General features: G+C 41.7%; 1 protein-coding gene across 1 annotated transcript in view; it reads left to right on the top strand.

Moving 5' to 3' along the window:
- The window catches only part of LOC128854986 (lachesin), a 249911-nt gene that overhangs the window by 25786 nt on the left and 209242 nt on the right, over positions 1–14883 (top strand). The window contains exon 3 of the mRNA XM_054089525.1: positions 12089–12289. Within this exon, the coding sequence (XP_053945500.1) occupies positions 12089–12289 (201 nt within the window). The remainder of the gene's footprint in view (positions 1–12088; positions 12290–14883) is intronic.

The raw sequence follows: 14883 nt of genomic DNA, 5'->3' as shown, positions 1-14883 counted from the left end.
TTCTACTGCCTTGCGGGTATCGATCGAGAGCTTGCCTGCATATTTCAGTGGTATCCTTTGGGATCCTCCTCCACTTTTTCTGCTTTATTTCAATCTGGATGCGTAACTGATTACAAACTTGCAGGTTATTTGCGAGCAAGTCTGTCATGTGTCAGGTCTCACAGCCGTATAAAAGAACCCGATTTTGCATTTGACTTGAAAATGCGCAGCTTTGTGCGTGTGGAAATCGATACCTTGTTCAGCTAAGCAAACGCGCTACGAGCTTTTGAGATTCTGCTTTGTATGTCGTCTGCTGCACCTCCATCCGTAGAAATTGCACCTCCCAGGTAGGTGAAGCTGTTGAAGTTTTGAATGCTGGAATTCATAGCGCTAAAGCTTCTGCTTGTATCCGCGATATTTACTTTAAGCAATTCAGTATTTTCCCCCATTAATATTCAGCCCCACTTGCTTTGGTTCTTCCATGAAAACGTCGAACTCCTTCTGCATGTCGAGTGCTTTATTAGCAGTGGCGAGATGTTATCGGCACAATCTTGTTGTTCAAGGTGTTCTCTGAAGTTTCGTTGTATGCCTTTGCGGCAACCTTCTACAGATCTTGAAAGCACGTCATCGAGACCGATTAGGAACAGCATCGGAGAAATCAGGCAACCTTGCTGAACACCAGATATAGAGTCAAAGGTAGACGGTAGACTTCCATTTGTTGAACCGCGCATCACTGGACTTTATAGTACTGAGCTTTAATTAGCTGGATGATTTTCGGCGCATTGGCTCTACGATATAGGGCGTCCCAGATGTATCCTCTATAAATGCTATCGCAAGCGGTACTGTAGTCAGCGAAAACAAACGAGGTGTTACGCCCCGCTCCATTCTACCGACTGCTCAACAATTATTCTTAACGTGTTGGTTTGGTCGACACAAGAACGTTGTGGCCGGAACCCCGCTTGTTGCCTGCGCATTGCTGAGTCAAGCTTCTTGTTTATGCGGTCTAGGGGTACTCTTGTAAAAGCTTTCGATGGGATTGATACCTACTTAATTCAAGTTATTTGTTAGATATAAAACAAACAAACTTTTCGGACAGATTATGATTTAATGATTTTGATTCTGAGTACGTACCGTTGCCAACATCATCCAAAGAGCCAATTTTAGTTGGGTATTAAGAACAGCGGCCGCCGTAGCCGAATGGGTTGGTGCGTGATTACCATTCGGAATTCACAGAGAGGTCATTGGTTCGAATCTCGGTGAAAGCAAAATTAATAAAAACATTTTTCTAATAGCGGTCGCCCCTCAGCAGGCAATGGCAAACCTCTGAGTGTTTTTTTGGCATGAAAAAGCCCCTCATAAAAATATCTGCCGTTCGGAGTCGGCTTGAAACGGTAGGCCCCTCCATTTGTGGAACAACATCAAGACGCACACCACAAATAGGAGGAGGAGCTCGGCCAAACACCTAACAGAAGTGTACGCGCCAATTATTTATTTATTTATTAAGAAGAGTGTTAGTTTAGCTTCTACTGATTATTTTATGTGAGATACATGAAGGTTTTCCCTGAGAATACATCTAGTAAAACATGCGGAAAACTAATTTTCTAGCACATTTGACCTTGCTTTGAACACCTTCGGTTAGATACACGAGTCCGACCTTTCTTTCGTCCTATTCGAGTATACTTTTTAAAAGGTTATATTCATAAATCGTTAGAAAATTCAGTTTTCGGAAGCTACCTGCTAGCTGAAGTCGTTAGCTATAACAAAAATATGTTAAACTCACGTCGAAGGTCGATAAAGTCGGTTTGGCTAAACCCGGGTGCCCAACGCTGGGTTAAACTCTTTAATTGCCTTCCAATTTTGTGTGTGTTGAGGGGTTTAGTGAAATAAACAGAAAAACTACCCTTTTAAGGGCTGGCGAAATCCTCCACTGAACCCTCCTCGAGGGTGCCGGCTGGTAATAAGTACCACAGTTTTCCTATTTTCAGGAGGTACTTAGCTAAGTTAAAGGTACTATGGGTAGGGTTCGATACTCCTCAATAGTACAGCACTACTCAAAGTACTTTTAACGTGGTCGGGGGTGAAGGGCTGGATTAAGGTGTGATGCGACCCGTGCCGAGAATATGTCAGGCTTGGGGCCCTTCTAATAAATAACCAAGTCTCGAACGGAGCTAACGGATAACTGGCGCCCTCCGTAATAACTAGCCTTGCCCGTGTAGTTCGGAGCTACGCACGGGTGGACATCCTTTCTTCGTGGGTCCAAAAATGCAAAGTGGCAACTCAAAAGTAAACAAAATAAAGGAGATCGGCCCTCCTTCTAAAAGACCGATAGGAACAATCAGTTCTGCAATATCTTTTAGGGTGAAGCTTATCGATTGAAATGTTCTACGTAAATACTTCACACGAAATGTGACTGCATAAGCCTGTCTTAACCTTTCATTACACGCAGGCATATTTTTTAATTACTTTTTTTCCCCCACTTCTTTGAAAACAACTTAGGCCGAGACCAGGAAATTTTAGTAGGCCGAAGTTCGAGCTAAGTTTTGCAAACCCATGGAGTGTTTCATTACTGGATAGTTGTATATATTTATCCGTGATGTTTTTCCCGCAGTTTTATGACGCTTCCAACAACAGATTTTTTTCTCTGAGAAGCTTTTTTATAGCAGAAATACACTCGGAGGTTCGCCGTTGCCAGCCGAGTCGTGACCGCTATTAGAAACAAACCTTCTGTAACATTTGGCGTTTCATGCTCTAGGTAGATAGGCACACTTTCAGAAAATATTAGTACAGATCCGTCTGGTTTGTGTTGTCATAAGATGGTCACACAGTGTCTTCATCGATTTTAGCTTCACTGAGGAAAATAGTATTTATTTATAGCAAAAGGTATTTAAATTATTTTGAAGTTTTACAAAAATTTCGCCCTCCACAACCTTACGCACAACATCGCATAGAATGTCAATCGATAAAATTATTGATGCATTGTCGTTATGAAATTCCCAATGAATTCATTTACATGCGCTGAATTATAATTAAATAGATTACCAACAATTCTATTTTCCCATTTCACTGCTTGCCTGCATTCGGCATTCCCTAATTCGTATTGACACTTGTTATTCGCTATTGGCAGCGTTGTGTTACCAAGCGCCAAGTCAACGGCAAAACACACATACGTACCTACGTATATATATGTACATATTTAGCTATACAAGTCAACCAGCAAACAGTCAAGTGTCACTCGAGCCTTTAACCCGACTTGCATGGCAGGAGTTTTAGAACAAAAATGTCGCGGCTCTGTATTTTTCACGTTTGCTGTGTATTTGTACATACGTTGAATAATTTATGCTTCGAGTAAGAAATACGAATTTAGAATTGTCAATCACTTTCGCAGTCAGTTTGTGAGTCAGTTTATGTTTATGTTTAAGTGTATTCATAAGTGCGCAGTGTGGAAGGAATTAAGCAAAGAGAAGAGCAAGAGGTTACTCAGCCTCCCATTATTTTTCTGTTTTGTGAGGCAGATGTTCCAGCTGAAGATATCTGACATTGTGGCTGCACTGCATGCGACCATCAAGAAGAGTCATAACATTTCAAAATTCAATCGGTGTCTTTTTTCGATAGTCAAAAGATGTCGACGAATGCTCAGTCTTTATCCGAAACATTGTTGATGATTCTTTAGCAATAAATTTAATCAGAATGTCGGGAGGTCGACCTTACTTTCCTATTCCGGGGATGGAGTATCCATCTGCGAGGCGTCCAGGTGCACCAACTGATGACCCTAAGCGGGCTAAAGGGTATTACCGCTGACCCTAGGTGGGCTTCCTCGGCGTCAACCACTACATTGAAGACTCCAGCTCAGTCTCAAGAGCCAATTCGGTCTGGATTATTAATAAGCAGTAGCAGCACAAGATTGACACCCATAAAAAATCAGAATCTTTCTCTCACGGAATTGTCTTACCAGTCCATCTGACCTGAACCATCATCCACCCCTCTAATTAGCTACTAGATATTTCCGGCTACTACACATTGCTTTCGTGCTCTCGCAAGATACAACGTCGTTTCCCTTCCATGTGTGTTATTAGAAGGCTGCGAGTAGGTTTTTGCACTCTAATTGCTCGAAAAGGCAAACATGGAGCCACTAGACATTTGGATTAGAAGACAGAAATGGAAGTGGATTGGTCACACTTCACGCAGAGAAGACGGTAGCGTAGCGAAGAAGACAATTGAATGCAACCCACTCACAGCGAGTGGAAGAGTGGAACCTGGACAATTACTGTGGGTCGCGAGACGATTCAGCTCGGGTTAAGCTGGAAGTAGGTGAAGGTGTTATCCAATATGTCCCGTTAGGGCTTTCTAGGAAACAATGAAGATGATGATAATAGGGCAGCTTCAAGACATCTACAAGCTTAAAAGACCAACTGCCTTGAAAAAAAGTAGCATGGTAACCTCAGAAAAGCATGGTTTCAGTTTTGGTTTTGATCTTAGCTTAGTATGATACTTAGGTAGACGAAATGGTTGAAGTACCAGTCTAACCCTCCCCAAGTAGCATTAAGGCGCCGTTTTGATACCACTGCGAGACCTCCAATAGGCAAATAAAATATATGCAGGGAGCCAGAGCCGTTGATGTAATGGAGAAGATTGATGGGATTTAGGTTGGCGCACTGCCCTCGCTTTTCTGTGGTGTGTCGATAGTCCAATGACCGCAAAATGCAACTACGAGTTGAAAAATGAATAGCGTGGGGTGCCCAAAACTCTTTGCGTCCTGTGTCTATTGCACTGGGGCCAAAGGGTTTTCGATATAGCACACAAAGAAATGGAGCTCCATCTGTTTTGCGTCTTTATAAGAAATTAGTTGTGCAACTCTCCTCTAACAACAGTCAAGACGATACCGGCGACCGGGCGAGAGATCTGCAAGACCAATTCAATCCCCTTCCGTGCAAGCTCAATAGCAGTATCATTTCTTTCTACGTTCCAATGCTCTGGAACCCAGATCAGAGAAATGTTACCTGCACACCAAAGAGATCTGGTCTCCTCCTAACAGAAGTTGAGCAATTTGAATCTGCACCATGAATCTGCATCAGAGCCGTGATGGCGGCTTGACCATCGGAACAAATGTTAATATCTCCCTCGGCAGTTTTATAGAGACAAATAAATTGGCTGATTGAGAGAAACCCCTTGCTCCGTCAGTGCAGACGGAGGTACCAGCTTGGTTCCAGTCCTGGCTACCCCGAAAGATTGCCCTGGCACGACCCTCAAGTTCCAGTTCGCGGATAGAGAGATTTGTACGAAGATCAGATAAATGTACTGTTAACTGCCCAAAAATGCTACCATGTTCATTGAGAGATTGCCTCCAGAAGCCAACCCTCTTTAACCTGATTTCACTTTGAGCAGCGAGGCAAATAACCTAAAAGTCGATGGGAAGTAAGTGCATAACGACATTCAGGGCAGCACTGGCGCAGACTGAGTTATACGTGATTCGGTAATGCCTATGCAAGTAGTCCTTTGCACGCCCCCAGTCTAGTGATATTTTAACTCTACCGGTGAGCTACACACCAAACGGGACTTGGTACGACTCGAGCTAGAATTTGCAATTGAGTCTTCTCTTTAATTTAGGTTGCGACTTTGTCTTCAATATTGACACAAAATGGCAAAACCTCCGAGCGTATTTGTACCTTGAAAGAAGGTCCTCGTAAAAAACTATTTCCAACTCGGAGTCGGCTTGAAATTGTGGGTCCTTCCGTTTGTCGAAAAACGTCAAGAAGCAAATCACAAATTGAAGCAAAAGATCAGCCAAACACCCAATAAAAGCTTTGACTTTGATTTCGGTCTAGCCTTGGTTTAATTAAAATATTTATAGGAAATATCATTTCACAAGACAACCACAAACAATATTTCAACTGCTTGTTCTCAATAGCCTCATATCTCTAAGGATTTGAACAAATCCAAGATCTTAAATGTTAGTCCACGTATGTAAGTATGTATGTATGTGTATTCATTAAGCGCCAACCACTTGAATCATTAGCAAATAAAATACACATCACCCTTACACACTCAATCCCTGCTTTCTGCTTTCTGTCTTGTCCGTCCACTTGCTTTGCTTGCCTGGGTCTATAGAAGTACATTCGTCGCTTTGCTGTTCTTATCCGCGCTCTCATCCGCATCCGCATCCGCATCCGGCGTGCGCAACCGAGTGAAATGTCAAAGGCATGCGTGTATTATTGATGTCATTCATCTGCTGCTGTTGTTGTTGTTGGTTTTGTTGCTGCTATTGTGGTAGATAGCGTTGTCAATGGCATTGACTAGTCGAATTGGAAACGCACGAATTAATGAGTTCAACGATTGTGAAATAAACAACATGCACGGGCCACTTCAACCGCTGTCGGCTAAGGCCACCACTCCCTATTTTACATTTTCCATTCTCTGACAGCCGTATCCTGCTGCATTGCAAAGGAAGCCACTGATTAAGAGCGGCGATGTATTAACGGATATGCGCCGCAGGCAGCATCTCGAATAGCCGAAAATCAGCCACCAGTTGGCAAAATATATGGAAACGCGATGTAGGAGAACTCAGTTCACTTACCATTTCGGTGACTTTTTTGCTGAGGTGGCTGCTTTCATACCACAGAAACACATTCCAAAGTAAGTACATGCGTTTCGTGCCTTCCATCCACGAGCATACCCTAAGCTCGAGTGAGCTCGATTCTTCATTGTGTGTGCTTCTAAGTATGCTATGCTTAAGTAGTCTGTGTATAGATCTCTACTAGGCGCATACATAGACATGCATATACATAGAAGGTACGTACATACGTGCGGCTTCCTTTGTCAGCAGAGCTCTATTGCGGTTGTCTGTCGGCCTGTCTGTTGTATCTACGATTTCCGTGTAGGCGCTGACGTTCGATCCGTACGTGTTGACAAGCTTTTCAAGCGCAGCTCAACACACACTCAACATCAAGTGTATATTTGCTAAATCGCATTCAGATGTGCCTTAGCCTTTTTGAAGTGTGAATGTGTGTGTTGTGTTGTAGTGTTTTTGTGCCCATTAACATCCGCACTTATTCCTTTGTATCGCAAAATTGTTGATTGATGTTTTCATGTGGAAGTGTAATTGAGTTCTTTAACAGGATATGCTGGGCCAAGAGTGTTGGCAACAATTTGGGGGAGTAGGAAAGGTGATAACACGATGGATAAGTGAAAATCTGTTTCCGGTAAGTGTGAAACTACTAATTAACGGGGTTACTCAATTGTACCAAACCACTAATGCAGTTGTGTGCAAATCATAGGATTTGCAGTAGAACCTGCGTATCTATATATTTACCACATACGTCCTCACATTAGAGGGTAGTCGTCCATCATCTTCGCATCAAAAAATGCTGACGACAGCTCCGTAAGCAAATTTTCGGTAAGCGGGGAGGAAAGTCTGCAATCGAACAGATATTCGCAATACGCAAGTCTAGGAAATGGATCCATGAAATGAGAATGATGTACACAACATTTTTCGACAGCACGAAAAGGAGTTGCCCACACTTATATGCCGCGATGTCTGAGTTTGGCATATCCACAAAACTGATACGTTTGTGTAAAATGACGTTGCTCAATACCAGCTGGAAGCACCTCCCTTAGCCGTTTGTTGCTAAACGAGGTTTCAGACAGGGTGATTATCTGCTTCTAAGATGAATTGTGGCGTAGAATCTGGCTTCAAACGTGTTCCAGGCAGAACTATTAACTATCAGAGAGCATGTAAATCTCTAAAACTCTACAATGAAGTTGGTGCAAGAATAGCTATCTTTCCAGACAGTCTAGCAGCTATCAAGGCCTTAAACTCCAACTCCATTTCCTCCGAACTAGTCTTACAGTGTAGAGAGGAACTAAAAGTCCTTAGTCATTGGCTTGAAATTACTCTAATATGGGTACCCGGTCATAGGAACGTACGGGGCAATGAGATAGCGGGTCAGCTAGGAAGAAAAGGTTCGACACTAGACTTAGCAGAGGCGGTTGCAGTCTCCACCCCACTCAACACAATAAAAGCATCCATTGCTTCACACTATATTAGCTATACTTATTTTTTTAGCTATATGTATTAAAACAAGAATCCAAAAAATCCAATCGTACAAAATCCAAAGGACGAATAACCTGCTAGGATGCTCTCGACCAAACATTTCACGCATCACTGCAACCCTTACAGCTCATTGGAAGGTAGGGGATTATGCAGCCAGACTCAACCTTCCTTTCAATAAAATCTGCAGAAGCTCGTCGAGCGGAAGGCATAAAGGTAAATCTTTTCCACTACTTATGTGAATGTCCAGGGGTAGCTAGGGCACGACTTCGCCCTTTTGGTAAGCCTTTCTTACAGCAAATTATTGAGATCTCAGACAGCGAAAAAGAATTTGCTGATTTGCTTGGATCTCACAAAAAGAAAAAAACGACACCCGAAAACAGTGGTAGTACAACGGTGTAGACCGCTAATTAGAATTATTTGAGTAGAAATACTGAACCACTTCAACAACAACAAAAACAACCTCCTGTCATCAAACAGACAGTCGGCCACACTAGCGTATCGGCACTCACATCACTGTTGAGATTTGAAAAAGACTTTATCACTTTAGACTAAGTATTTAACTGAATAGTAAAGAGGACTCGACGAACGAGACTAGGACTTTATAAGGCTTTCATCGTGCTCGTCCTATCTTGAGAGAAAATTTCTGAATGGATACAAACGATCCGGCTGTGAAAGTATTCGATGCGGTACCAGCTGGTGGTAGCAGAGGAATAAGAACAGCTCATCTGCGTTGGAAAGATCAGGTGGAGAAGGATTTGGCTTCACTTGGTGTTTCCAACTGATGCCGGTTAGCACGAGAGAGAAACGACTGGCGCGCTTAAACTCTGCCAAAATCGCATAAACGTTTTTCATGACAAGCAAGAAGAAGAAGAAAGGTTGAGCTGCAGCCAAAACCAATGAGTTAAAATCAATCTTCTGTAGTTTCATGAGATTCAGAAGCCATGCTTTTCGAAATCGATAAATAAAATAAATGTATATTCAATTAAATAATTATACCAGCAACCCCAAAATATATTGCAGCCACGTTGTAGTGCTGGAATATATTTAATAAAAGTTTAGTTAAATGACATCACAGATGTAGAATTGGCGCCATCCACAAATCGAATTTGAGAGAGATGAGCATAGAAAATAAACAAACCTTTATATGCAAGTCACTTGTCTGTGAATCAGTGAGTGAATTATTTGAATTTTAAAGCAAAAAAATGAAGTGCCGCATGTGAGATTGTGAGAAAAGGATTTGTGGGAAAATAACTCATGGATTCAGCACCATGAAAACGTACCATCTCGCCGTGCGATCTATATCCATGAATTTTTGACCAAATTTTTGACCAAGATGGCAACGAATGCCATCCATGTTTTGTTTCCGGCTCATATGCATTTATCCAAGGTTCGTCGTCTGTGACGATATCACAGGCGTCCTTTGAACCACCGCGGCTGAATTTCTTCAACATTTCTTTACAACAATCGACACGAGTCCTCTTTAAGCAATTGTCAATACCGAATTTATGCTGGTCTCACTAATGCCTATAGATGCCCCCACCTCGCGATATGTCTCTTTATGATCTTGCGTTATCAATTGATGTGCAACATTGATTGTTTCAGGCACAATAACTGTCCAAGGATCGGCCACGCTGGAACTCAGAGTACCAGCGTTTGGCTAAGAGCGTTACTTGCTAAGTGTGATGCTTCAACGCCAAAAGTCGAATTAAGTTGATCAATGCACTCTTGTCTCGATCATCTATTATATGTCGAAGATCGTCGCTAGAAATTTTCCACGAGTTAATCCCATATTTTGGGCGAGATGACAAAGGAACAAATAAAGCTCATATTTGAAAATGTTACAAGCTGAAAAATAAATATATTATAAATATAAAAATCGCGAATTGCAGCTCGTCACAAAATATAAAATCAATCCTTGGGTATGCAGATGAAAAATCTCTCATTTTTCCCAAAGTTTGAAGAAATGTTTTTCACCTACCACTTTTCTACTCTTTGTGAGAATAAAAGTACTCTTCAGCCAAGTTTCATCTAGCGTAGGTCGAAGTGCAGTATTCCGTGAGTGGATTAAAGCTGGTTAGTTCAGTATTTTCAGGTGGGCTCTAATAAAATAAGCCACATTTCGCGTGGGTTTTGTCGTATTTTGTCTGTTACTTTCTCAAAGCTCTTGTCAATTGCATTACTTCCATTCGATGTGGAATTCCTGGGATATTTTCACCGTATTTAATCAGCTTACGACCAAACTCGTGCTACCATTGAATTTGCTCTTCATCGCTTTAATCAGATACACACCAGCCCAGCCTAGATGTAAAGCAGCGACTTTTCTCAGCTTTACTTCGTACGGCTCTCGAATTTCCTGTTTCTGAATCATTAGCCGCTTTCACCAATACTTTGCAAGTGCTTCATGCATAGGCATCTACGTCCAACATCCAGCATACCATATATCAGCATCCGTAAAATCGAACGTTTTAACTATCCGGGATTCTTTTTGTCTTCCACATTCAAATCGTCACTTTTATAGCATTGCAAGCATTCCTGCGGTGCCCACCGTAGCCGAATGGGTTGATACGTAACTACCATTCGGAATTCACAGAAAGAACATATGTTCGAGTTTCGGTGAAACACCAAAATTTAGAAAATAATTTTTCTAATATGAGGCGCCCCTCGAATGTATTTCTGCCATGAAAAAGCTCCTCATAAAAATATCTGCCGTTCGGAGTCGGCTTAAAACTGTAGGTCCCTCCATTTGTGGAACAACATCAAGACTCATGCCACAAATAGGAGGAATAACTATAGTTCGGAAGCAGAGAATGACAAACTTTGTTGACATTGCTATTCAGTAAGGTTTGACAAGTCATCGTGAATCTTTTAAGGTTAGAACAACGCCTCCAACTTGTGAAAATTTACTTTGAAAAAAAAAAAAAAAAACAAGGAAAAAATTGCTCGTTAAGTTCATAAGGCATTGGCGCCATCATCGGCCCTTATTTTGTCTTTCGAAATAATGAAGGAGCTGCCTTCACAAATAAATCAGCTAAACATCAACGTCATTTTGTTCTACCGAGAAGGCGCAACTTGCAATATTCAAGCCATCACTGACGCTATGTGGCCGGATTTTTGAAAAAGTAGTCAAAAATTTAAAAGAAAATACTTTGCTAAAATATTTCTGTTTTGTTTTATTATTTTCTTATTTGTATTTGTATTTCTGAATTTTCCGGCTCTTAAAAACACGCAGTAGTTATTCATGAATCCACTTTGTTGAATCCACTTTGTTGGGATCTACTTTGGAAAAATCCATATACATAAAACAAAATTCTAAATTCAATTCAACAATATTTCTGTTTTGTATTATGATGTGGCCTCGGTAGTCTAGCCTAAGTGCACCAGCCCCCCATCCCACAGGTTATGGATTGGAATTCCACCTAAAGCCCGACCCAAATTTACCTACTTTCCCTATTTCTACAAAAAACAAAATCTCATTTCTCAAACATAAAACCTTATCCATTCCATCCTTACTCCCGCACAATAGTCAGCGCATCATTTGCATTGTGGCTGCTAAAACAAGCAAAAAGCAAAGCAAAAAGGCACAGTTACATATTGCACTAGTGGCGCCAGCAAGAGAAAGCGGACAACCGCGGTAATAGCGCAGACACACGAAACTTAGCGAACTCCTCAACCATCTGTGCGATCCTTCAGGCTGAAAAATGTGAAACCCAGATGGCGCTCCGAGCAGTAAAGAAGGCGTTGTTTCTCAGCAGCGACAGGTGGGCTTTTCGACCACTCAGGAGTGGTAGCGGTAGGCTAATCACCTACCCTGCCAGAATTAGAATAGATTAACGAAACCAACGCAACATTGAGTCTTGTCGAGGCCGTATGCTCCCGAGAGGAGTGAACGAGGAAAAAAAATTATGATTCTAAGTGTTCAAGCTCTTAATATACAGCCGATATATAATTTTATTTGAAAATACATAGAACAAATTAATAAAAATTGCCTTATCCACAAAGCTTTTCAATATTTCCTTAAACATACAAAATTAATAGATTTCACTTGTTTCGTTCTCTTTTTAGATCCTTATGTAGTCGCATGGAAGCGCGGCATCGCCATTCTAACCGCCGGCAATGTGAAAGTAACTCCGGATCCACGTGTGTCGCGTGCCGAGCGATTCAATTTACAAATTCGCGATGCTGTGCCACAGGATGCCGGCGACTACATCTGTCAGATAGCCACAATGGAGCCACGGGAAATTACGCACACTGTTGAAATTTTGGGTAAGTCCTTGCATGTTGCTAAACATCACATCACTACTTGCCATCCAACCAGTGCTTAATAGAGCACACCAGAGCAGAGCAACGCATCAACGATATTCGTATGTTTGTATGTATGTGCGCAGATATTTTGCGCCAAATTAAAGTTAACTATTTCAATAGTAATTTCCGTCGGATTCATGCGTTGCAATCCAAAAGCGTTATGAATTTGGCGTTGCCATTTTATTTTTGTTGTATGGGAGTACCATGGTATTTCATGCGCTTGGTTAGAGAGTTTATTTATTTTCGAATTTTGTATTTGTTATTGTTGTTTGTGATGCATCGCTCGCTATCTTTCACATTAAGTGCCGGAAGTGTGTCAACAAGTGAGCGCTTTTGCCGCAGCTGCGTACGGGCGGCGGTTGGTTGGTTTTGCTTCGCTGTCTTCCCCGCCCGCGAATGTCATTCTCATATGATAATCAATTTTTGGAAAGCGACTTGCACATGAATGCATCGCTCGCGTTATGCCGCTACATAAATTTTCTCTTCCAGAAGAGTGATTTGCATGTGGATGCAACTCAAATCCATTTCAGCATCCATTGAACAACGAATTTTCAACCTATCAATTAGTGCAATTGTGCCAAGGATAATGAACTTGATCAGATGCGCTATGGCTTGTATGAGAGTCTGAGGGGGCACTGATTTTTTCTGTGATTTTTGTTTTGAAAATTGCATTTTTCGATTGGGCGGTGCTGGAAAAATTGTATGTATATTGAGTGAAGCAGCACAAAGGCAATAAACAGTTGTGAAGTGCTGCCAGTTTTGAGTTAATTAGTTGCATATTTTGCATCGACGTTGCTTGTCAAAGCTTCTGTTTGTTGGGTGCTAATTAAATGCAATTCTGGGTCACCAGTAATGGTGAAGGAGATTCGTTGAAGGCCGTCGTTAGCTATTTTCAGTTTTAATTGCCTCATAACAACAGTGACTCAAATATTTGTCCTTACAACTGATTGGTGTAGCGGTGCAAGTGAATAGATTTTGAATAGTTTGAGGATAGAGAAAAATATGATGATAAACGAAGCAAAAGTGCTCATATTCTAGGCTTGTCTAAGTTTTATTTCAAGAAAAAAAGCTTGTTTAAGAATGTACAGAATTAAACACCCTATCGGAAGATGGAACATACAAACAGACAAGCAAAGAAGCGCTATACTCCGCATTTTTTTCGCCTTGTTCGCTCCACTCGGGAGCATAAGGCCTCGACAAGACTCAGTCTTGTTCGCTTCACTCAGGAGCAAAAGGCCTCGGTAAGACTCAGTCTTGCGGTGGTTTCGTTAATCTATTTAATTTATGACAGGGTAGGTGATTAGCTAGTCCTAAATAGTGGGAATGCCCACCTGTCGTTGGGTAGGAGCAACGCCTTCTAACTGTTTAGAGTGCCATCTGTGTTTCACGTTTTTCTGGCAGAAGGATCGCATCTGGTTGAGGACTTTGCTAAATTTCGTGTGTTTGCGCTATTACCGCAATTGCTTGCTACTTCTTGCTAGCGCCACTGATGCAATGTGTAACTTTGTCTTTTTCTATGTTTTTGCGCTGACTTTTTGTACGGAAAGATAAGGTTTTCGTGGTTGAGGATGATTTTTTTTTTTAGAAACTAGGAAAGTAGGCAAGTTTGGAAAAGTGCGAGAACCGTGCTCTGCATGGGACTCGAACCCACAACCTCGGGGATGGCAGGCTAGTGCACTTGCGCTAGACTAACGAGGCGAGTATCTACATGCGAGTGGAATAATTTTTTCACCAATAATCGGTCGGCGCTGTTGGCCTAGCGTGAATACCAACGTCGACTTCCTATTCGTTTCACGCCAACTGAGCAAACTTTCCGGCACTTAAACTGTCCGTCACCGGACTAGTCGTTCGGCCGGAAATATCGCGGCTGTGGCTACTGATGTCGCTGAGAACGAAGAAACATCAACCAAATGATGGCCTACGCAATTGTGTTAGGGTACAAGAATTACACATATTCCTGTACAAAATATAAACATTTCATCAGCTAATGCTTGCTGGCTGTCAGTCAAGTGTGAATTATTAATTCGTTACATCAGTAGGTAAAATCTTCGTTTTTGGAGCACTGACAATTCATGAGTGATACACGAAAAGCCATCCACATTTACTCAAAGCCGCTGTGTGGTGCGGCGTTCATGCGGGTGAAATAATTCGGTCGTATGAAGACGTGCCTTGATAAACGACGCCTTACTGCCGAAATTGGATGAGCGGTGCTTGGTGAAAATGTGGTTTCAACAAAACGGTGCAAGCGCACACATCTACAGCAATGGTCACAATGGATATTGTGAATGAATCATTTTTGGCCGCTTAATTCACCGTTTTTTGTCGATTTGGCATGACTAACAAGATCGTCCGATTTAATCCCTGACTTCTTTCTTTGAACTACTTGAAGTCGCGGACTTACGCCAAAAAGCCTCAGACAATCGAAGCCTTTAAGAAAAATATTCGATAGAAATGTAAAGATTTATGAGCGAAAATATTGCGGAGTCATTGAAAATGCGATAAAACGAGCACAAATATATAACAATATCAGATATCATCTTTTCCACGACAAGAAA

This window comes from Anastrepha ludens, chromosome 2, assembly GCF_028408465.1.
Source record: "Anastrepha ludens isolate Willacy chromosome 2, idAnaLude1.1, whole genome shotgun sequence".
In the NCBI taxonomy this organism is placed as follows: domain Eukaryota; kingdom Metazoa; phylum Arthropoda; class Insecta; order Diptera; family Tephritidae; genus Anastrepha; species Anastrepha ludens.
This window is presented reverse-complemented; position numbering and strand designations above follow the sequence as displayed.